The 24,612-nt window shown below is 33.4% G+C and overlaps 1 protein-coding gene across 1 annotated transcript in view; it reads left to right on the forward strand.

Moving 5' to 3' along the window:
• LOC115889234 (potassium/sodium hyperpolarization-activated cyclic nucleotide-gated channel 1-like) overlaps positions 1–24,612 on the forward strand; it is a 111,922-nt gene that overhangs the window by 19,982 nt on the left and 67,328 nt on the right. Inside the window, exon 3 of the mRNA XM_030909179.1 lies at positions 22,777–23,021. Coding sequence (XP_030765039.1) covers positions 22,777–23,021 — 245 coding nt within the window. The remainder of the gene's footprint in view (positions 1–22,776; positions 23,022–24,612) is intronic.

Raw genomic sequence — 24,612 nt, forward strand, 5'->3', positions numbered from 1 at the left:
TCCATTTCATACTTTACATCTATTCTTTTATTAACACTATACTTTCGAGTGTTTCGTAAATAAAACCTTTGCAATAACACGCAAATTCTAGCCTTTTTCCGAAGTTGTCAAACCCCTAACAGAAAAATGTATTGTTGAATAGAATAATTATTATTAGTTACCAAGACGATTAGAGCTTTCGGTACGGGAACCGAGGATTCGGTAGGGTTTCCGTTCGGTTCGGAGCTACGGACTAGCTTTACGCGAGATACGTGACGCAGTCCGTCCCATTCATAGTTCATGAACCGACCTAGTTATTATTTTACTATTATATATTGCAAACAATTAATTTGCTGACATTACATTTCATGTTATTGAATATTAGATATACCTATTCACTTTATGATTAACTTTCGTACACTACGTAGTTACTTTATATTGTCAAATTATTAAATTGTAATTTTCTTGAATAAAATAAATTTTTAAAAACAAGTTAGTTACAATAAAATACATAACTGGCGCAGTCAATCGTGTAGGTGTCTCAGAGATTCCTGGTTTTGCAAGCAGTCCCACAAAAAGACGTTGCCGAAGCCCAGAAAATCGTCAGTTTTAACTGTTTGTTGAGGCACAGAATCTAAGGCAGGAAGACCACAGTTAAGAAGAAACTAATCTATCGTAAGTGAGTTTTCCTTTCCACTCCCATATAATTGTGTATATAATTTACATTATTTCATAATATAATTTTAGTTTAAAAGTTTTTAAGTTTTAGTATAGAACGATAATTTGCTTACATTTAACTTTTTTAAAAGTGCAATAATTTCGTTAATTTAGTTTTACATTTTAATGTCCGAGAGTGAAATTGAAAGTATAACTCAAAGCCTTTTAAATATTTCTCTTTCAAACATGACCACCCTTACAGCCGCAAAAGAGATTGCTCCTACACTTAAAACTTTTACAGGCAAGAGTGAACATTTAGAGTTTTTTATTTCAAACATAGACAAATTTTACAATAGATATTTCATAGGTACTGCTGATGAATCTCTTAAAGAATTCGTTTTTGCGTCAATTTGCAGTAAAATAACCGAGGAAGCAGGTGACTTTTTACTTTGTAGACCAGATTTAACGACCTGGCCCAAAATAAAGGACGCGTTAAGACAAAGATTTGGTGACCGAATTAACCGACAAGTACTTGCTCAACAGCTAAATTTTTTGACTCGATCTAAAAGAGAATCCATTTTAGACTTTATTGAACGATTAAAATTGTTAAAATCACGTATTTCTCTAAAAATTTCCGCTGATGATTCTTTGGAACAAGGCACAAAAGAAGCTCTATTAGAGCAAACGGAATTAACAGCCGTTACTGTCTTAATGTCAAACTCTCCTAGCGAGCTTCGAACAATTTTAATGCTAAATAATCCAAAAAATATTGATAACGCAAGTTCAATTGTCCTAAACCACTCCCTTATCGAACAACAGATAAACGAACGTACATTTTTTCCCCGACACAATATGCCTCTACAATATGCCTCAAAATAGAGCACCTTCCCAAGTAAATAATCGCCAAAACTTCAACTTTATGCCTCCACCCACCCAACAATCTTTTGTTAACCCCTTTCCAATGACACAAAACAACGTTCAACCCCAACAATCATTTGTGAGTCTCTTTCCAGTGACACAAAATAACGCTCAATTTTCAAACAGCACAGGTGCTATACCTAAACAACCATTTCCAAGCCAACCAATAAAAATTCAACCACAAATGGTACGACAAAATTTTCCGACTAACGAACAAGTTTTTGGCAAGCCAAAAAATGTTTTCTCTAGAGAAAACTCTAATAAATTGACTAGCCCCCCAACACCAATGTCTACAACCAGTAGAATGCCGTCGACAGTAAGTAGAAATTCAGACGTTCACATGCGCTCAATCCAAACCCAAAGACGAAATTTCCTCGAAATCGAAATTCATTCGCCCAAAACCGACACCCATTCACTGATTTAAGCTATCTAGCAGATATGCCAGACCAATATCAACAAGACTTTGAATATTTGCCCGAAGAACAAGAATATCAAAACTATATCGAACCTCCCGAATATCAAGATATAGAATATTTCCAAAATCACGAAACTCCGCAAGATTCACAGGAAGAAAATTTTCCCAACAGCCCTCTAAACGAAAATCCGTCCTAAATTTAAATAGCTTTCAAGTCAACTCCCTTCCCTACATTCAACTTCAAAATCCCCCAGCTAAACTTCTCATCGACACGGGTAGCCACACATCCTTAATCAGACCATCTGTAGCAGAAGAATATTTTCCACAATTAATTTACCCTTGTAAACACACCTTAGTAACTTGTACCGGCAACACCAATACCCAAAATAAAACAAAAATTCCCTTATTAAAAGAATTCAATATTAATAATGAACTCGAACTAATTTTATACAGCTTCCATGACTATTTTGATGGAGTAATAGGGATCAGAGATTTACGAAAATTAGGTCTTAATATCGATATAACAAATAAGCTTTTAAAAAACGATACGATTGAAATACCTATCTATTACAGAGACAATTTTGATTTGCAAAAAATAGAAATACCACCCCTATCTATAATAATGAAAAACATAAATACTGACATACCTGACGAAACCGAAATATATATTCCCCATTTACGCACTGCTTAAAACATCGAAATTCCAGGTTCACTTTTAAAAGTTCAAAATGGTACGTCCCTTTAGAATTTCGAAATCAAACTAATGAATACGTCGTTCTAGATTTTTATCCGGATTCAATTAGGGAAGTAGCCCAATTTTTTGATTCCCAAAATTTCGAGATATTTAATATCGAGCAAATAACATCCAACTTTCAATCATATGACAATTCCGATCACAACCAAGATTTTTCGCTTCTCCGATCATCTAAATAATGATCATCTAAATAACCAACCAAGCCAAACCAAATCAATTTCCAGAAGTTTTACATAGACCAAACGAGAAACTATCTTGTACAAATATCGTTACGCACAAAACTAAAACCACAGACATTAATAACCGGCTCATGGATAACGTCCTTAAAGATCTTCAAGGTAAAATCTGTCTGGTATACATGGACGATATAATCGTCTTTTCCACGTCTTTGCAGGAACACATTTCTAATTTAAAATCCGTCTTTCAAAAACTCAGAGATCCACCTAAAAATCCAACTTGACAAATGTGAGTTTCTTTGTAAAACTGTAGAATTCTTAGGGCATATCATTACACCGGAAGGCGTAAAACCCAACCCAAAAAAAATAGCCGCCATTCAAAAATTTCCAGTACCAAAAACATTTCGAGACATTAAATCATTTTTAGGTCTAATCGGCTATTACAGAAAATTCATAAAAAATTTCGCACACTTGACAAAACCATTAACAAACTGCCTGAAAAAGAACAAAAAAGTAGAACACACCACCCAAATGACCCTGTACTTATACATGCAGATTTCACAAAACCCTTCATTCTGACCACGGACGCTTCAAACGTCGCTATCAGTGGAATTTTGTCTCAAGGCCCTATTGGCAATGATTTGCCTATGGCGTATGCTTCTCGCACCCTCAATCCAGCAGAAACAAAATATAGCACCATTGAACGCGAACTTTTAGCTATAGTATGGGCCACCAAATATTTTCGCCCCTATCTATATGGGACCCGATTCAAAATCGTTACAGGTCACAAACCCTTGCAATGGTTATTTTCCGTTAAGAAGCCGAATTCCAAACCTATTCGTTGGCGATTGAAACTCCAAGAATATGACTACGAAATCATATGAAAAAAAGGAAAACAAAATTCCAATGCCGATTGCCTATCCCGCATACAGATTAATTTAATCGAAGACGATCAAATGTCAATTTTTTCTAATTTCGACCCTGAGGAAATTCCCCAATTACCGCCAGAAGAACTGGACTAGATTCTTAACACTATTTCCGAAAAGCCAAAGAATGATAAAATCAACATAATTTCTGACATAATACTACGACCAGCCCAACCCTCTACCGACCTAGAAACCGAACTTAGAAATTTAGAAAATGATGTCGGCCGAATTTAGAAAATGATGTCAAAACGTACGTAAATCTTTGCGAAATATGCCAAAAACCACGTACGAAAGGCACCCCAATAAAATAATTTTTAAGCCCACCCCTATTAGTTACGAACCCTTCGACCACATTTATATAGATATCTATAAAACACATAATACTTCCTTTCTAACCGTGATCGACAGTTTTTCTAAACTAGGACAAGCATACCCCCTTGTGACACCCATAGGAGTTGAGGTAGCAAACAAACTTATTACGTATTTTAACCACTATGGACTCCCACGTCTTCATTCTACCTTAAGTGAAATTATTCTTACCCTTAAGTATCAAAAGCCAAAAGAAAATATAATAATTTTAATGAATTATGCTGTACTTTCTTATAATAATTCTACGCATAGTGCATCAAAGTATACCCCTTTTCAAATTGTCAGAGGGAAATTAGACTATAAAAACCCTTTAGAACTCTCAAATGATCAAACCCTTTCTCAATACATGCAAGAACACGCAGAAAATATATAAAATTAATTAGACAAGAACTTCATCAAAAATTAACCTCACAACAACAATCTTCTTTAGATAGAATAAATAAAAATAGAAATGTAGTAAACATTGATCCCAATCAAAGACATTATACAGATAGACCGAACATCTCATTCATAAATACTCGTTGGTAGTGTATCAAACATTCCAATGTGTTAAACAAAGACAGAAGAGACAGAGAAGTCTAAAATTTCCGACCCAGGCAACTAGGCGCATTTGAATTGTTCTAATGGCCAGTGGCATATCGTTTTTTGGAACGAATTTAATTAGTAAAGTAAAAGTAAAGTAATTAGTAAAATTTTTACTCCATATTAATATACTACATTAACACTTTTTTGTCAGATGAGTTTTGTTATAAGGTCTAATATAATAATATAATTAATATCCCACATATACATATGTTGAAACGTTAGTAGTTTTCGAAAATCGCTCCAACGTCGATTTTCAATTTAAACTTTCAGTTACTTCTATATAAACTTTCAGTTGCTTTTGAATATTTACAGGGTGACTCAGGCTTCCGAAACAGTTCTATATTAGGTTTGGGGTTGGTGACTTTTTTTTCAATTTTTTTTTCAGAATATGGAGGCAATGGTAAAGCATATTTTAGACATTTTAGTAAACATAGGTGGCCGGAACATATTTTCAAAGTAAAGTTGTAGATTTGCCATTAAATTTCCATTCCAGAAATACCTAGGGTTGCCACTTGTCCTTTTTTGAAAAGGACAGTCCTTTTTAGAAATAACTTGTCCTTTTGACTTTTTTTTACTTAAAAAGTCATTTTGATTTACGTATTTTCCCTGAGAAAATTACCTACAGCAAACAGAAATATTCTTTTCCAAATTTAATTAGGAATTTACTAAAAATTAACTAAAACTTATAAATAAGAAAAATCTTATTTAGAATAGGCAACATTATTAAGAACTTCCCGTTTAATCTCAAATGATAGTTTAGGTTTTAGTTTTACCTTTTTTATCTTAAAAAAAACTTTTCAAAATTAGTAATTAGTAACGATTTAGTTAGTTCGCAATCGATAGCTTCCTGTAAAGTACTGTGTTATAGTTGTTTAATCTTGTATTATTAATAACTTCCTATACCTAAAATCAATATTTAATGAGAAAATTGTGTTTTTTTAAAGACAAGATATGACTTTCGGTCTTCTTCTTGTATAATGATAGCTCTGATACGAGGCAATTGCCTTTTAGTCTCTCAATAGAAGGCATTTATCATTAAAAGTATAAAATCTGTGTGCTACAGTATAGGATTTCTGTCGCATGATAATGAATACCTATTACGTTTATTTACAAATCCATTACTTTCAAAGGATTCATTTCACTTTCAAGAATTTCAGATAATCAAATTTTAGTTAAATGTCTCAATCTTCGTGAACTGTATTAAGTATATGTATTGCGGTTTGAATCACCCTGTATGTTGACAAAAATATTTTGAAAATGTGCGTTACAATGGCCCTCATCTTATGTAAAAAATTGAAATAAAAATCACAAACCAAAAACATAATAGGTAAAAAGCTTTTTTGGAGGCCTGGGTCACTCTGTATATAGGTATGTATAAAACTAGTAGCCTAAGAATTATTTACAGTTCGTCCCATTCCAAAAAAAAGTTAAACACACCGTACAAATAACTCTAGGAAGATGTATTTGTGTAAAAAATTGTCTAAAGGTGGTAAAAAATTATCTAAACAAAGCCGAAGGGGCAGATATAATAAAGCAATAAAATGTAAAAAAGGTCGGGAAACACCTTTGTTTATTTGTTTAACAAAATTCCTTTAGAATATCGTATATAATGACCAAAATATGACGCAATTTAAAAAAAATATCTCACTTTTTGGCTTATAATAAAGTTTCAAATGCAACGTTTATATTCAAATTTGTTGTGATCTACAACAGTTAGGTAGTAATTGAGACGAATTATAATTCAATTACCGGCTACTACGTTCTTGTTTTAATAGATCAAAATTCACCAAATAGAATTAGAAATTATTTTAATTGTGAGAGGCTCCCTTATGGGACGCCTATGTACAATTACGCCGGAAATATAAAACGTCAAAACAATACCGACCTGTGAAAAGACAAATTCGGGTAATTTGAGCTTATTTTTCCACACACTTGACACTGTCGTACCATATTGAACATTTGCAGATTCAAAAGTACGTTAAACAAAAACAAAACCTACTGAAAAACACTGAAATGACTTGATTTTCGGACTTGATTCCGACTTCAAACACACCGTAAGCTAAACGTAGTACGCTATAACGGACCATGGGACGTCGCGAGGGGAGGTGGGACGGACGGCTCATTTCATTCTGGAAGACTAGCAGCGACGTTGCCAATAGTTCTAGACGTTTCAGCGCATTAAACAGTAAACATATCCTTTAATAGTAACGCATAATATATCCTCTGGTTAATAACATATTATTACTCATGCTTCCTTAAAAATAAACTATTAATTTAATTAAGAAATTGAGATTTATTGATATCCGGTGAATGTTTTAAAATCACCTTTTCTGCAAATCAAACTAAGTAGATAGGCGCAAATTTGATATGTGGCAATGTCGCCTTCTCTATTTCAGTTGGTTGTTATAGTACGTCGTCAACCTCCGAATGTTTGATCGGGTTAAAATGCATAATGTGATATCTGTTCTTCCTAAATCTATGATCCCAATAAACCACTTTATGCAAAAACTTTCCCTCAGAAATCAAAAGTTAAAGAATTAGATAAATATAAAAAAAATTGACAAACCTATTGTAGAAAAAAGTAATGTCATAACTACACAAAAAAAACAACTTCACAAAAAAGAATTAAAACCGCAACGTAAAATTGTTTCAGATGAGGCAGATCATCCCCTTCCTGCTCCTTCTACCCATCGCTATGAACTTAGAAGTAAAAAGCATTAGCAATCCCATACTACCAATGGCCATAGGAAAAACCTATATATCTGCCATGAAACACACATCCAATTTTCACATAAACCTTACAGAAATCGAAAATTCCTTATTTAATATAAAAAATATTTTAATTCAATTGGACAAAGATATTTTAAATAAAAAACAAAACGAAAGTTTTTCGATTCTTACGTTTTACAAATTTAATCAAACCTTTGAATATATTCAAACAATTTTGAGAAATACCAAAATTTTTCACAAGTTTAATCGACAAAAAAGGGGACTACTTAACGTAGTAGGTAAGGTCGACAAACGGCTCTTTGGCACTCTAGACTAAGACGACGAAACCCGCTACAATTATATGATCAAACGAACTTACCTGTGATGTTCGATCATAATTTTAGTAGACTTTCAATCCGAAGATATTTATTATAATTACCAAGTAGTAGTCCTCTGGATACTCACTAATGCCACTATATTTTAAAGAAGTCCGGCCCTGTGCATCCTCTATCCTACCCTGCCAACTCTCAGTATCTTCATTATTTCAGGGAATTAGACGGATCCTTCCCCTAATATGCCCATCCAACACCTTCTCCAGGGTCTTCAGCAGAAATGATGTAAGGCTTATTGGTCGATATGAGCCAGGTTGTAGGTTTTGTTTCCCCACCTTCGGTATATATACCACCTTTGCTCTCGTCCAATCCGCTGGCATGTGTGACCACGCCAGACTAGCCCTAAAAATCCTTACTAAGCGAGGGACGATAATGCTCTCAGCCTTCTGAAATAAGGCCGGGAATACCCGTCCTCTCCTGGAGATTTAAATGGGTCGAAACTTTCGATCACCCCCTTAGTCTCCCTATAGGTAATTACTTTCTTCGCTATCTCCCAATCCTCTTTTTTGGGCCGATTTTTGCGACTCATGAGTATTGGGGGAGGTCGTTCTTCATCACCTAGAATCAGGCAGCCTGGGAAGTGTTTTTAGGCCAAAATCTCTAACGTTTCTTTCCTGGACTCTGTGAAATTACCGTCGGGGCGCTGTATCGTCCCTAGCTCATTCACTGGTTCTTTTGAGAAAATCTTGTGAATTCTGGTGCTTTGGGGTAGATCGACCAGACTCCCACAGAAGCTTCTCCAAGACTCTCTCTTCGTCCTTCTTATTTCCTTATTGTACTCCGCCAACGTCGTACGATAGGTTTCCCAGTTACTGTTTGACCAGCGGATCTGAAGCTACGGAAGGAATGCGAGAAAAAAAAATCGATATTGCCACGTTTATCTATAAAATTGCAAAATTACCAGACATGAACTATAAATTTAATATATTTTTATTATATATAATGTGTTTAGCATATATTCTGACGTATATTACTGAGGAATTTTAACGTAGTTCATATTGTTCGATATGTTTTATTTAATAACTTATTTCTTTCATTCTGTATAATCTGCTTGTTATGAAAGTTGAAGATTTTTCAACGATATCATTGGCAAACCGGCATCGCCGCGCATGGCCGCCTATTCATCGAACATGATTGGCGAGATACGTCACAGGATTTGTTACCACGCGGTTGCCATGGCTTTTACGCCTTTCCTATTCGCTTGCTTTATCCCCAACTTCACGGTCTCTTCTGAAAAGAGTAGGAATATTGAATACTATTGAAATATCCAGTGGCGATGTCATTTTTTTGATCATTATTACTTTATTTCATTATTTTATACCGGTTATCCTAAACTTTATTCCTATATTTTTCGTATATTTGATAGTTAAGTTGTGTTTTATTGTTTTGTTATCTTGTTATAGTGTTTTTCGTTCGTAGTTTTTAATTATTAATATCAAGTTTGGTCGTATATTTGTGTTTTAAAATGAATAAAATTGTTAAGGGTAAGACACTACATAGTCAGACAAGAGAAATAATAGCTAATTTATATAGGTAAGTTAATAATAACGTGGATGAAATCTGATTTGGTTTATTTCCTTGTGTTCATAATAGGGTTTGCGATGAAGAAGCTACAGAGAGTTCGCTTAAGTTGCCGCTTAAACGTAAACTTGAGCGGCGGATATTTCTTTAACCGGAGTTAGCGTATCGGCTATAAAAAAATTCACACAGAAGATAAAAAAAAGGCTGAAAACTAACCCCGATAAAATGATATCCAGCTTTGGAAAGAAACGACCACGTGAGACTGCTGTCGAAAAGCTCGACGACTTTTTCGAAGTGGTCAGGAATTTGATAAATAGATTTTATCTCGAATTCAAACTCGTCCCCACAATTAGAAAGCTTTTGCAAAAATTGCAGGAAGGATCGAATTTTCCTTTTGCAGGGAAACGCTTAGGGGGTTATTAAAATCAAATGAATTTTTTTGGCGTAAATGTCAAAATAACAGATAAATATTAATGGAGCGGCCCATTATATTGCAGAGAGAGATATAAATATATATGCGAAATTCGAGAATATAGCCAAGTATTATCTATTTGGATGGAACATATGGGTAGACAATGACCTAACCTTTTAAAACTGCTGGCGGAGCGATACCATATCTGGTGTAATAGGCAATATTGGATCTACTGGTGAGTAAAATTATGTTTTGTTTGCGCTTCCAAAGTTAACTATTTTCAAGATTTTTTTTGCTGGAAATAGTTATATCTAAAATTCTGTATTATAGAAAAAAATATAGTTAGTACAGATATATAAATAAATATACCTCAAGCCTCAGTCTTGATCATCTGCTGATGGCAGACATGGTTAGCGAGACGTGCGTCCAGTGTAAAATTAAAAGTGTTTTGGTGTATTGTACTGACTTAGTGTTTTATTCTGCTGTGTAACACCAAAGGTTCCAACCCCCAGGTGTAATTATTTCTTCTATTATATTAACAACACAATAATAAAATGATTCAAAATATTTAAGGGAGCTTTAATAAAAGCTTTTAGTGTTTATCTGCTAACTCAACAGTAACGATTTAAACAGCATAAAGTTTTTTGAAAAAAATTATTAATCTGAGTATTATATTTATGATACACATTATTTTCATATAACACCGTACGCCCATGTCTATTTTATGAATGAAATTGGGCGTGTTTTGTTTACAACTGCGTTCCCCTGCCGATACTCCGTAGCTACAGATCCGTTGGTCACACTATACCTGACACTTTAGCGCGATTAAAGAGCTAAAAAGGGTTATTACTTTTCTGGTCCATATAATGATCCCACGAGTAGTAAGGGAAAGAAACGACCATCACGGCAGAGCCCCGCAATACCGTGACTAGGCATTTATGAACTGGGAGGTCGTCCGGTATCCCAGGTTAGTCGCTAGTGGTCGGGTTTCCCCCCGACCATCCATCCCTTTGGCGCGCACTATACCGTAGGATTTGGGGAGGTTTTTATAGTGGTGCCTCAACCACGCGGCTCAGACAGTAAAGCCAAAGCCCCCATGTCTCTCCTAGGAAAGACTTACGGTATGACGGACGTTAAGTCCCGAAGGAGGTCCCGTCCGGCATCGTTTTTATGTCTCGGTGCAGTTCCCTGGCCACGACACTACAGCCAGGGACAAGACATTGAGATGCTCCTTAGACCTAGCCAGAGCGCAAGAGGGGTCCCCTCCGGTGCCCTGGCCGGGAGCTTCCCCACCAACGTCAAGGTATCGCATCTCGTAGGGGAAGCGTCTACTACGGTGTACTTTCGGGTCACCCTCAGGGACCGGGTAAAGCGGGTGTGTGGCCGAAGGGAATATATAATATATTTCAGAAATCTGCCTAAGGCTTAGCCCGATCCTGTCGTGGGAATTTTGGGTGTGACTTAAAACCCAAAATTCCAAACACACGTACTTTGATTAAGACTTGATTAATGTTTGCAGAGCTTCAGAATTTGCCATAAAATAGCGAGCACTTTGTTATAAAACCATATAAATTATATATCACTGAGATGAAAAAACTTCAATCTATTTCCGTACTGTAACGGAATTTTAAATTATGTCGTTATTTTCGAGAAAATTTAGTTCAAACATAAGGGATATTTTGTTGATGATTGACCATCAAAATGTTAAAAATAAAGAAGTTGACCAAAAATGTACTAGAATACGGATATAGTATAATCCTTTATCTTTAATTTGCTTCTTCATTTATGTAAGAATACCTAGCCAGTTTTACATAAAACGTTAAATACTGAACGTTTATTTTGCCACTTTTTCGGGCTAGTGAAATGGACTCTTAAGACGCAAATTATCTAACGGATGCGTCATATTTTTCAAATATTGCATAATTGGCTTGGTATTTTAAGTTACATTATATTTTGGTCTGTCTGACCTTAAATTTCTAACACCTTAATCCTAGCAACAGCACTAATATTTTCATGTAATATTAATGATAGCGTTGACTAATGATTATTAAAAGTGCCATATTTATGTGGGTCGGTATCAAGTATCAACTGTAAAAAACTCAAAATTTCAGTAAATACTGCCTTAAAAACAGAAAAATTATTTTTCATACAAAAATTCCACCAACAACGGTTAAACGCACTAGTATATTGCTTTAAGGTATTTTCTGAAATAGAATTGAGCATAGTGGAAATAGCTTTTGGTATGTTCTTTATTCAGAAAGCTTGCTGCATAATACTGCGGCTACCAGGGAATGGTGGCCGACATCGGGTCTTGCTTCCCAATGAAAGAACAAGATGTAAATTAGGCTGTGGCTTAAACAAAATATGGTTTCCTATTTTATGTATAACAAATATAAAGGAAACCATGGCTGTCACAACCACCACGGAACAACAATTATCCTCCGTGCCTGATCTAGTATAATTTTCTTAAAATTGAGCTAACAGTGAATGAATTCTGCCAATTTAATGAGGAAGTATCGACAGCTACAGAATTAGGGTTAGGATGCCAAGATACAAATTTATGACACTTCCGGTTAAGATTGGATGCAAACAAATCAATATTTGGATTTTTAAATTGATTGTTAATTTTAAGTTCACAAAATGTCTCTCTACCTAGTGATTTTGTATGTAACCAATCAAACTTAACACCAGGGCAAGAAGAGACAAGTTACCTATGAAACATGCCTATTATCTAATAGTGCATTTTTCCTTTAGAAACCTCTCAATAAGGTGCCCGGTGGTGTAGAGCTACAGGCTCTCCTCTACCAATCTCAAGGTTGTGGGTTCGAATCATACACCCGGCATTTTATCAGCCGACTATTTTTATTAAAATAAAAATAGTTTGGGTACCTAGGTCGACTCAGCCTTAAATGAGTACTTGGGATTCACAGTCCTGATGTACCAAATAGGTGGTTGAGGGCGTAGTGCTAGCCACATTACCCTCCTTGTACACCGAACGGCTCTAGCATGGTAAGATGTACCTTGCTACTCCCAAGGCGTTAAACGCTATATACGGAAGCTATTATTATTATATATAGAAACCTCTCAATCTATGCTTTTTATATTTGTCTGGGAAAACAAGAGACCTATTAGTAGAATTAAAGATAAACGCCAAAAATGTTTGACGGTTGTAAAACACTTGTTTCAAAATGAACCTCAAATCTTCATGATAATAGTAAATCAACTGTATATTTATTATTATTATTATTCGCCCAAATTTCAAAAGACTAACCAAATATAAGGAAATCATCAAGATGTTTAACACACTCGATACCAAGTGTAAATTTATTTCATTAAATTTTTTTTTAATGTTTGAGGATATAAAAAGGTCTATTGTGGATATATAAACACCTTTTTAATAATTCGTGATACGTCCGGTAATCTTCCATCTTAAAATGGAAATTAGTTACAAACTTATTCAAGTTCTTTAAATATGATATAAAACGGGTTTTACCCGAAGGCTTCTTTACCAAAAATTAACTTGACACAAGCTGATTTGGTAAAACTATGCATATATTTATTACGCCTATTTTTAAGAGGCTATTGATATCCTTTGTAGTTCGATTCAAAGGTCAAAAAATGTTTGTTTTGGTTCCTCAAAAGGGGCTTTCTAACACCCTTAATACATGACAAAATTCCTTTTTTGCAAGTAATAGTTTTGGAAATAGAAATAATATGTTATAATAACCCTGCAAACTGGAGTTTACTTACTATTATTTCTTCATGCGCCCGGAACTGTCGTCGCATCGTCTTGTTGTGGAACCTTTGAGGGACGATATGGCCCTTTCGTTCTTCTCGTCTTCCTCTACTCACGAAAAGGACGATATCGGTTTTCCTAATCGGAACCTGTCCCTCCACCTCTTTTTTCCGTAGAAAAATACACAGTATTTATTTTATTCAATTTTTATTACTTAAGACGTTAAGGGTGATACCGAACGTTGTTAAGCTATGAGCTAATTGTTTTGAAGAGCTGGTTTTTGTGATAAGATAAAAGATGAGGCATAACCTCAGAGTTTATATCAAGCGGATTTTGAAATTATTTAAATTATCTGGAATTATATATTATCGTAAATTTTTTTACGATCATCCTCAGAAATATTATGAGATAAAATGTTAGACAACCTAGAACATAGTGCCGTATATAAGGCTAAAATATTATTAAATCAGGTAAGCCTACGTCCATATCCAGGATGTCTCTATTTAATTGACGAGGTACTACCATCCAGGATAGAACCCTCGCCTGTCTCTATATCCGAACGGTACCTTACATTCACATGCGAGTAGGCCGCAACACTCGGCTGCGTCCGACCCTGCCTCTTTCAGATGACCGCCTGCGTCCATATCTAGGATGTCTCTATTTAATTGACGAGGTGTACTACCATCCAGGATAGACTAAGGGATAGACCCCTCGCCTGTCTCTGTTTCCAAAATATCCGAATGTTGACTTCCATTCGCATGCGAGTCGTCCGCAACACACGGGCAGCGTCCGACCCTGTCTCTTTCAGCTGGCCTCGGCACATACATGCGCCGCGGCTGCTATAGAAGGCGACAGTGCATCATTCCTTCTTTCTCTGCGTCTACGTTTGATCGGCCGACCCTTAGATTAAGAATAAAAATAGATAGAGCAAGTCATTCATAAATTCACAAAATCGAGGTACCTATATCGTTTTATCGGTTAGTGCCCCCACTACCCTAGTTTATTGACAGCGGGGTAAAGAGGAAAGTGGTAGGGGAGTTTACAGCAGAAGAGCATCAAAACAGAATTTAACCTTGAGATTCATTGATGATAGTAAAGTAAAAGCCAGAGATATAGAAGTAGGTGGTTAGAGGCAAAGATAAAATATTTTTTTAATAATAAATTTTAAAAATATGTTCATGCAATAAAACTAATAAATTATTATAAATACATAATAGTATATGCTATAAAATATTTAACCAACACTATAAAAAATTTGTTTATTAAATATTCAATAATTAAAAGTTAGATATAATTAAAAGATATTATACGTATTGTATATCGTAGTGATTGATAATTGATAAACTAAAATGTTAATGGATCTATTATATAAGATGTCTTGTTATTTAGATAGTATTAATTACAAAAGAAAAATAGATACATGTGAACAACTATTTTTTATATTAAATATCAGTAGCTATTATTTACAATAATAATATAATTAATATCCTCGACACTTTACGACACACCGACACTTTACGACATCCTCTGTTAATATAGAAGAAGTTTTGCTTGCCGTATCGGTGAGAACCAGCCCCGGGACAGCCCACCTGATGAAGGGTAGGCCCAGAAACCGGTTGTGGGAGTGGAGCTTGGTTCCCCCCTTTACGACAAGCAAAACAATTTTCTTTTTACTTTTTATTTTTTTTTTAATTTTTTTTTTTCTCTACTTTCGATTTTTTCGAAATTAGAAAAAATACACAACTAAAGGCAAGAAAATATTATTTATTAATATACACTAAAGCTGTAAGAATTTTGTTACATTTCATATCTTTGAGCGGGCCGAAAAACGCTCTTTACCATCTTTTGACGGGAGATGCACTAATATCTCACCGACACTTTACGACATCCTCTGTTTAATATAGAAGAAGTTTGCTTGCCGTATCGGTGAGAACCAGCCCCGGGACAGCCCACCTGATGAAGGGTAGGCCCAGAAACCGGTTGTGGGGGTGGAGCTTGTTTGCCCCTTTACGACAAGCAAAACCAATTTTCTTTTTTACTTTATTTTTTTTTTAATTTTTTTTTCTACTTTCGATTTTTCGAAATTAGAAAAATACACAGCTAAAGGCAAAAATATTATTCATTAATATATATATATATATATATATATATATATATATATATATATATATATATATATATATATATATATATATATATAGCATATATATATATATATATATATATATATATATATATATATATATATATATATATATATATATATATTTCGTATATATATATATATATATATATATATATATATATATATATATATATATATATATATATATATACAAATCTTTATATACATAGGGTGTATCACCTCTCATAGGACACGAAGGCTCCAAGGAAAATGAAAGTGAATTTGTATGACTTGATTGATTTCTAAACCCTCCACTTATTCTCAAAAAATTTCATTTCAATACAAACTTCCAACAATAAAAAATCCTTGAAAAACCTGCGTATCGTATGAAAGGCACCACCCTGTACACTTTGAATCTGTGTATACATATTGAGTATATGGTAATATCTTTATATTAAAAAATTAAACTGTAAATATATATGTACTTACATATTGTGACGGAATAGGTATCCTAACAAGATCATACTTCCTATCTCGTTATATGCAGGATCCTGATATCTTAATGTTAATTTCCTAGGTGATGTTGAAACAAGTAAAACACTACCAAATCGCGACATAAATGGCTGTGAAAATCATCAGATTTTAAATATTTTCTTCAATTCCTTATAAAAAAAATCAGCTGTTCTTGAGTTAGTTCCCTTTTGCTCGACTTTTTAATATTATGCTATGAATAAATCCTAACAGAGAAAACCATTTAATTTTTCTCTCACTATCTTTTAGAAATCTGAAATAAAATATTTATCTTAGTAATAGAAAACGTAAATAGGCATTATTTTTTTTACAAATGTAAACATACCAATTATAATTTATGTAAACATACAAATTATATGTATTCATAATTAAATACAAATATAAGATTTTAAATCGGACAATATTGTAACAAAAATATAAACATTACTTCTTATAATATACATAATATATTATATTCACAAAATTATATTATAAAACAAATAAACAAATTTTAACAAATATGGTAAATATTTTAGGTAAACAAAACGAGATGTTGTATTCAGCGTTGTTACAAGGGCAAAAATTTTTGTACTATAAATGGTGTCGAAATTGTACTTTTTTAAGTGGGATTGTACATTTTTGGTGCAAAAATGTGGGGTCATGTGATCTCTCTATTTACCTTTTTACCAAGTTTTGGTACGTAGGGTGCATCCACACTATCCTAAAAACAGCGGAACGGCGTTAAGCCAATACGCCGAAAAACGCTCTTTACCATCTTTTGACGGGAGATGCACTAATATCTCACCGACACTTTACGACATCCTCTGTTAATATAGAAGAAGTTTTGCTTGCCGTATCGGTGAGAACCAGCCCCGGGACAGCCCACCTGATGAAGGGTAGGCCCAGAAACCGGTTGTGGGAGTGGAGCTTGGTTCCCCCCTTTACGACAAGCAAAACAATTTTCTTTTTACTTTTTATTTTTTTTTCTCTACTTTCGATTTTTCGAAATTAGAAAAATACACAGCTAAAGGCAAGAAAATATTATTTATTAATATATATATATATATATATATATATATATATATATATATATATATATATATATATATATATATATATATATATATATATATATATATATATATATATATACAAATCTATATACATATAGGGTAACACCTCTCATAGGACGCGAAGGCTCCAAGGAAAATGAAAGTGAATTTGTATGACTTGATTGATTTCTAAACCCTCCACTTATTCTCAAAATTTCATTTCAATACAAACTTCCAACAATAAAAATCCTTGAAACCTGCATATCGTATGAAAGGCACCACCCTGTACACTTTGAATCTGTGTATACATATTAGTATATGGTAATATTTTATATTAAAAAATTAAACTGTAAATATATATGTACTTACATATTGTGACGGAATAGGTATCCTAACAAGACCATACTTCCTATCTCGTTATATGCAGGATCCTGATATCTTAATGTTAATTTCCTAGGTGATGTTGAAACAAGTGAAACACTACCAAATCGCGACATAAATGGCTGTGAAAATCATCAGATTTTAAATATTGAGTTAGTTCCCTTTGCTCGACTTTTAATATTATGCTATGAATAAATCCTAACAGAGAAAACCATTTAATTTTTCTCTCACTATCTTTTAGAAATCTGAAATAAAATATTTATCTTAGTAATAGAAAACGTAAATAGGCATTATTTTTTTTTACAAATGTGAACATACCAATTATAATTTATGTAAACATACAAATTATTTGTATTCATAATTAAATACAAATATACGATTTTAAATCGGACAATATTGTAACAAAAATATAAACATTACTTCTTATAATATACATAATATATTATATTTACAAAATTATATTATAAAACAAATAAACAAATTTTAACAAATATGGTAAATATTTTAGGTAAACAAAATGAGATGTTGTATTCAGCGTTGTTACAAGGGCAAAAATTTTTGTACTATAAATGGTGTCGAAATTGTACTTTTTTAAGTGGGATTGTACATTTTTGGTGCAAAAATGTGAGGTCATGTGATCTCTCTATTTACCTTTTGCAACTGTTTTAGTACGTAGAGGTGCATCCACACTATCCTAAACAGCGGAACGGCGTAAGCTTAACGACCTTGAATCGATTTCCTGCAATTCTATTGGCTGAAATTTTTGCCAGGTGAATTTGACAGATAAAATTTCTGACAGATGAATTTTTCAGCCAATAAAATTGCTGGAAATCGATTCAAGGTCGTTACGCCGATACACCGTCGCCGATCCGCTTTTTTTAAGATAATGTGGATGCACCCTCACCGAATTATACACCATATGCTGTCCTCCTTTCACGCAGTTGAGCAGCTCTGAACTGTTCAAGAACGCGATACTCTCCCTCCATTCAATTGAGTCATAAATTTCAGAACTGGTTCCGCGCCATATGGAGGCACCAGGCTATCTCGCACAGCTCCTTTCAGAACCGTTCTGAGCAGCCCAGGGCGTAAAGCTCTGAAACTTGAAATTCGCAAATGGAGGACAGCAATACAGTAGCTACAAAGAGCTTTGAATAGCATTGGTTAAATGGTAACTAATTGCGTGACGTCACGTTTGACATCGGGACACAATTTGTATTACCACAGAACAGTACTTACTTTTGAAATGACACTCCACGATGTTTAAATTCTTTAATTCTCACACATTTCCCAGTGTAGACCCATTTTAAATGCTAATTTTGGTCTTTTATATAAAATGAAACAATTATACATTAATAGTTTATTAATAGTTAAGAAATATGGAAAATAAAAGCACGGCACACAGCTGATCATGCCAATCAGCTGTTTTTCGACAGTATTGACACTGTTGACCGCGTCCAATTCCCCTACTATAGAAAATACTATAGCAACAGAGCGGCGTTGTCAGATTAAAAATTAATCTTAACGGCTCATGAAAAATGACGAAATTTACAATTATTTCAAGTTTATTTTTCTTGTAATCTTGACTGAATCTTAATAAGTACTAAATAAAATTATAAATGTCGAAATTTTGAAAAGTAGTAAGCTAATTATATTATTATTTTCTTAAGATTTCCCCAAAGTATACGTATACAAAATTAAAAATAAACAAAAGCGGAGATAGACTTGGCAACATACCAAACAATAACAATAGGATGTTGGCATTCGCATAAAATGTAAACAGTTCCCCTGTGGGCCGACCACGGCGACTACCGTCAGACGCACTTCCCTCCCGTCTGTCTTTGTCTGACACACGGCTATGGCGAGAACTGCTCCGACGGCGACGTTCGCGTCTTTTATCTAAGAAATGCGAACGTGGTTGGGACGAAAAGAACCACATCGGTCTCTTTCTAGCCACTCTAATCTTTTGAAAAGAGGTTTTTGAGAAATATTTGGGGAGGATTTGCTTCTTTTTCCTACGCTAAAAAGATTAACAACATATATATTATTTAATAATACTTACATGAGATAAAATTCTCATTCGTTGCCAATCCGAAGCAAATTTCGTCCATTGTTTTCCCCACGCGTGGCATTCTTAGCGAGCACTAAAGGAATAATGAAGATACTGAGATTTGGCAGGGTAGGGTAGAGGACACACAGGGCCGGACTTCTTTAAAATATAGTGGCACTAGTGAGTATCCAGAGGACTACTACTTGGTAATTATAATTAATATTGAGGACTGGAAGTCGTGCTAAAATAAGTATTTCAATACACTGACAAAACATCAAGACATTTTAAATAAAAAATTTTATAAAGAACAATCAATTTTATCCACAGTTACCCAGGAATATACTAAAAATTTAGATAAAATCAACAATAATCAATTACTTATATTAGAAAAAATTAATTTACTTGACAAAAATCAGGTAAACCTATCTAGTGCCTTATATATTTCCTTAATTTTGGACAACGTAATGTTACAATTAAACAATTAAATACATTAAATTCAATAATTAATAATATCGAAAATGCAATCTCATTTGCCCATGTAAATAAAATGCACAACTCTATACTTAATCCAAACCAACTCTTAACATTAATGGAAAATATAAAAACAATATACGGTGCAAACCGAATACCCGAATTCAAAGAATTAATAAATTTTTATAATTATCTATCTGTTCAAGTCATTATTAAAAACAATTCAATACTCTTTTCAATATACACACCAATTATATTACCCACCCACTACATCCTTCACAAAATATTCCCAATACCTATTGTAAACAAAACTATCCTTCTATCTAACCCTTACATCCTACTCACAAAAGAAGATTACTGGACCACAGAAGAAGAATGTCCACAACCAGAAGACCTTTTCATCTGTAAACAAACCGCCTTATCAAAAGACGAACACTGCCTCTTCGAGCTTTTAAAAACATCAAATAATATGTGTCCAATGATCAACGTTAAGTATATAAAAAGTACCATTCAACGCCTATATGGTAACGAAATTTTGGTAATTCCTGTAAACGAGACAATTGCCCGAGACAAATGTCAACGAGGACTATACAAATTCTCTGAACCAAGCATCGTCAGCATATCTTTATGCCCTGTTGAGATAGAAAACTTAACTTTTGAAATCGAAACAAAAACAGAATTTCAATATGTTTTAGAACTGCCAAAATTCTCCTCTTCCCAAGATAGTAACAACATCTCCAAACTAACCCTCGAAGAAATAAATTTAGACGAGATGATGAAAGCACAGAAAGTACTGTCAACACTCCAGCTACAGCCTCTGGACAATCCCGGATCTTCATTGAACCTTGCGACAGCTTCAATTTTCACCAGTGCCGCCCTTGTATGCGGAGTCCTTCTATATATTGGATGGAAAAAAATGGAAGAAACCCGTTTCATCCCAAAACAACCACCAATATAATAATAATAAAATAATTAGTTACAATAAAATACATAACTCGCGCTACCGAATCGAAAATGTCGTCACAACCGAACAAATTCTACCGAATCGATCAATAAAATACTTATAGAATAAGGCCCCTATATGGCGTGTCTCATTAACTTGCACATCGTCATGATTTATATCAAAAATATAGACTTAAGTGATAAAAACGACTTAAATAACTAACTTAAAAAACGACTTAAATAAACTGATTTAAGTCTTTATAAAAATTACTTGACATGAAATAAAATGGCTTAAGTTAAAGTCTTAAGACTAAAATCATTTAAACTTTATGTTGAATTTGACGTAAGACTAAAATCATTTTGATTTTCGAAATGACTTATGACTAGACTTTAATAACTAGACTTAAGACTTTTTAAAACTGACTCGTTGCAGTTCTGTATGGCGTGTCTCATTAACTTGCACATCGTCATGATTTAAATAAAAAATATAGACTTAAGTGATAAAAACGACTTAAACAACTATCTCAAAAAATGACTTAAATAAACTGATTTAAGTCTTTATAAAAATTACTTGACATGAAATAAAATGGCTTAAGTTAAAGTTTTAAGACTAAAATCATTTAAACTTTATGTTGAATTTGACTTAAGACTAAAATCATTTTGATTTTGGAAATGACTTATGCCTTAAAACTTAAGTCTTTTTAAAACTGACTTGTTGCAGTTCTGTATGGCGTGTCTCATTAACTTGCACATCGTCATGATTTAAATAAAAAATATAGACTTTAGTGATAAAAACGACTTAAACAACTATCTCAAAAAATGACTTAAATAAACTGATTTAAGTCTTTATAAAAATTACTTGACATGAAATAAAATGGCTTAAGTTAAAGTTTTAAGACTAAAATCATTTAAACTTTATGTTGAATTTGACGTAAGACTAAAATCATTTTGATTTTCGAAATGACTTATGACTAGACTTTAATAACTAGACTTAAGACTTTTTAAAACTGACTCGTTGCAGTTCTGTATGGCGTGTCTCATTAACTTGCACATCGTCATGATTTAAATAAAAAATATAGACTTAAGTGATAAAAACGACTTAAACAACTATCTCAAAAAATGACTTAAATAAACTGATTTAAGTCTTTATAAAAATTACTTGACATGAAATAAAATGGGTTAAGTTAAAGTTTTAAGACTAAAATCATTTAAACTTTATGTTGAATTTGACTTAAGACTAAAATCATTTTGATTTTGGAAATGACTTATGCCTTAAAACTTAAGTCTTTTTAAAACTGACTTGTTGCAGTTCTGTATGGCGTGTCTCATTAACTTGCACATCGTCATGATTTAAATAAAAAATATAGACTTTAGTGATAAAAACGACTTAAACAACTATCTCAAAAAATGACTTAAATAAACTGATTTAAGTCTTTATAAAAATTACTTGACTTGAAATAAAATGGCTTAAGTTAACGTTTTAAGACTAAAATCATTTAAACTTTATGTGGAATTTGACTTAAGACTAAAATCATTTTGATTTTGGAAATGACTTATGACTTAAGACTTAAGTCTTTTTAAAACTGACTTGTTGCCGTTCTGTATGGCGTATCTCATTTTTACACCACTTGACACTATTTTATTGGTTGTTGATCCCTCCGTAAAAAATAGCAATCAAACAATTTTATATTTATTGCAGATTTATGATGATAAGTCCGAGCCATCCCCTAACTAGATTTTACATAAAATCGCTCTGTATGTTCAGAAGTGAAGAACAACGCCATCTGATCAAATATTACTATATGATTCATCCGATGAGCATGTTCGTGTTCGTCTATAGGATTTACATGTCTTTTATTTTGGCTCTCAACTATTTTGTGTGGCCGATAGTAGTACCTTATACCCCGCGACATGCTAGAAATTACTTATTTATGAGTATTTACCGTAAGTATGCTAAATTAATTACTATTAACTAATTAAAGACCAATTTTAAGGGTGACTGTAATTACCTAGCAGGCAGCTCCGCTTTAACTTATTTTGCTAGCCAAACCAGAGATAATAACTGTCTGGTTCTTGCTGCGAACGGAAATAAAGGTAGCTCCAATGGGTGTCCCAGAAATGAGTGCAGATATTTTAAGGGGTGGTAGATCTGGTCAAAATAAACATATTTTCTCTTTTCCATTTTTAAAATAAATTGAAAATAACCGAGTTATTTAACTTTGAAAATTTTAAAAAATAATCGCAACATTTTGAGAACATTAAAAAAGTTACTTATGACAGATCGATATAACTGTGACAGTTCTCTTTCTCGATATACACTTAACTAAAATACACTTCACTGTGCTGCTTTACTTGTACATGCTTTATAATAACTACTAAAATAACAGTCCCCAATTTTAACATATTATTTTCATATAAGCCTCATCACAATTTGAACCATTGATTTACAAAACACCTTGAAAAGCACACATTACTTTGAATACCTTTCTGAATGAATAAATGTTGAGAAATATTGTCTATTACCGCCACTTTCCGAACTACTTTCAATTTAAGAAAATACATGTTTCACTCAACAATTTTAAATACGTATTTTGTTTTTTCGCTATTTTTTCTACGTATTTCAACAATTCCATCGACAGCGCAAACGTCGCGTCGGCCGTCGGCCAATAGAGCGGCGCATCACTGGTAACTGCTCCTTTGTCGCGCCGCCGTGTCGAGCTTGCGTCATGCGAGGTTGCCGTAGTTTCAACAATTTCAAATTCAAGACACACGAAGCAATCAAATTCTTATTAAATTTTAAAAATAAAACAGAAAAACATGAAAGGAAACAAAACACAAATGAATTGGTTATTGATAAGGTCACAAAAAAGAAATTTCTAAAATGTTTATCGTAATTCAGAATTCAATACATCGAAAACAGCCCGACGAATAATCAATGCATTTTTGGGTATTGTTTTGTTTGTTTCCTTTCATGTTTCTCTGTTTTATTTTTAAAATTTAATACGAATTTGATTGCTTCGAATGTCTTGAATTTGAAATTGTTGTAACTACGGCAACGTTGCTTAACATCGTCGTCTGACGCAAGCCCGCCACGACGGCGCGGCGACCGGCGATTCAAAGGACCAGTTCACACGCGGCAGTTCTTGGCTGACGGTTAGGCTGTCGATGGAATTGTCGAAATACATCGAAAAAATAAGGAAAAAACAAAATACGTTGTCAATAATTGTTGAGTGAAACATGTATTTTCTTAGATTGAAAGTAGTTCGTAAAGTGGCGATAAGAGACAATAATTCTCAACATTTATTCATTCAGAAAGGTATTCAAAGTAATGTGCGCTTTTCAAGGTGTTTTGTAAAACAGTGGTTCAAATAAAACAGAGAAACATGAAAGAAAACAAACAAAACAAAAATGAATCGATTATTCGGGCTGTTTTCTAAATTTCTTGAATTGAATTCTATATTACGATAAACATTTTAGGAATTTCTTTTTGTGACCTAATTGTGAATAATATGAATCATTTTATTAAATTTATTCC

Source organism: Sitophilus oryzae, unplaced genomic scaffold, assembly GCF_002938485.1.
Source record: "Sitophilus oryzae breed Bouriz unplaced genomic scaffold, Soryzae_2.0 scaffold_811_pilon_pilon, whole genome shotgun sequence".
NCBI classification, from domain to species: domain Eukaryota; kingdom Metazoa; phylum Arthropoda; class Insecta; order Coleoptera; family Curculionidae; genus Sitophilus; species Sitophilus oryzae.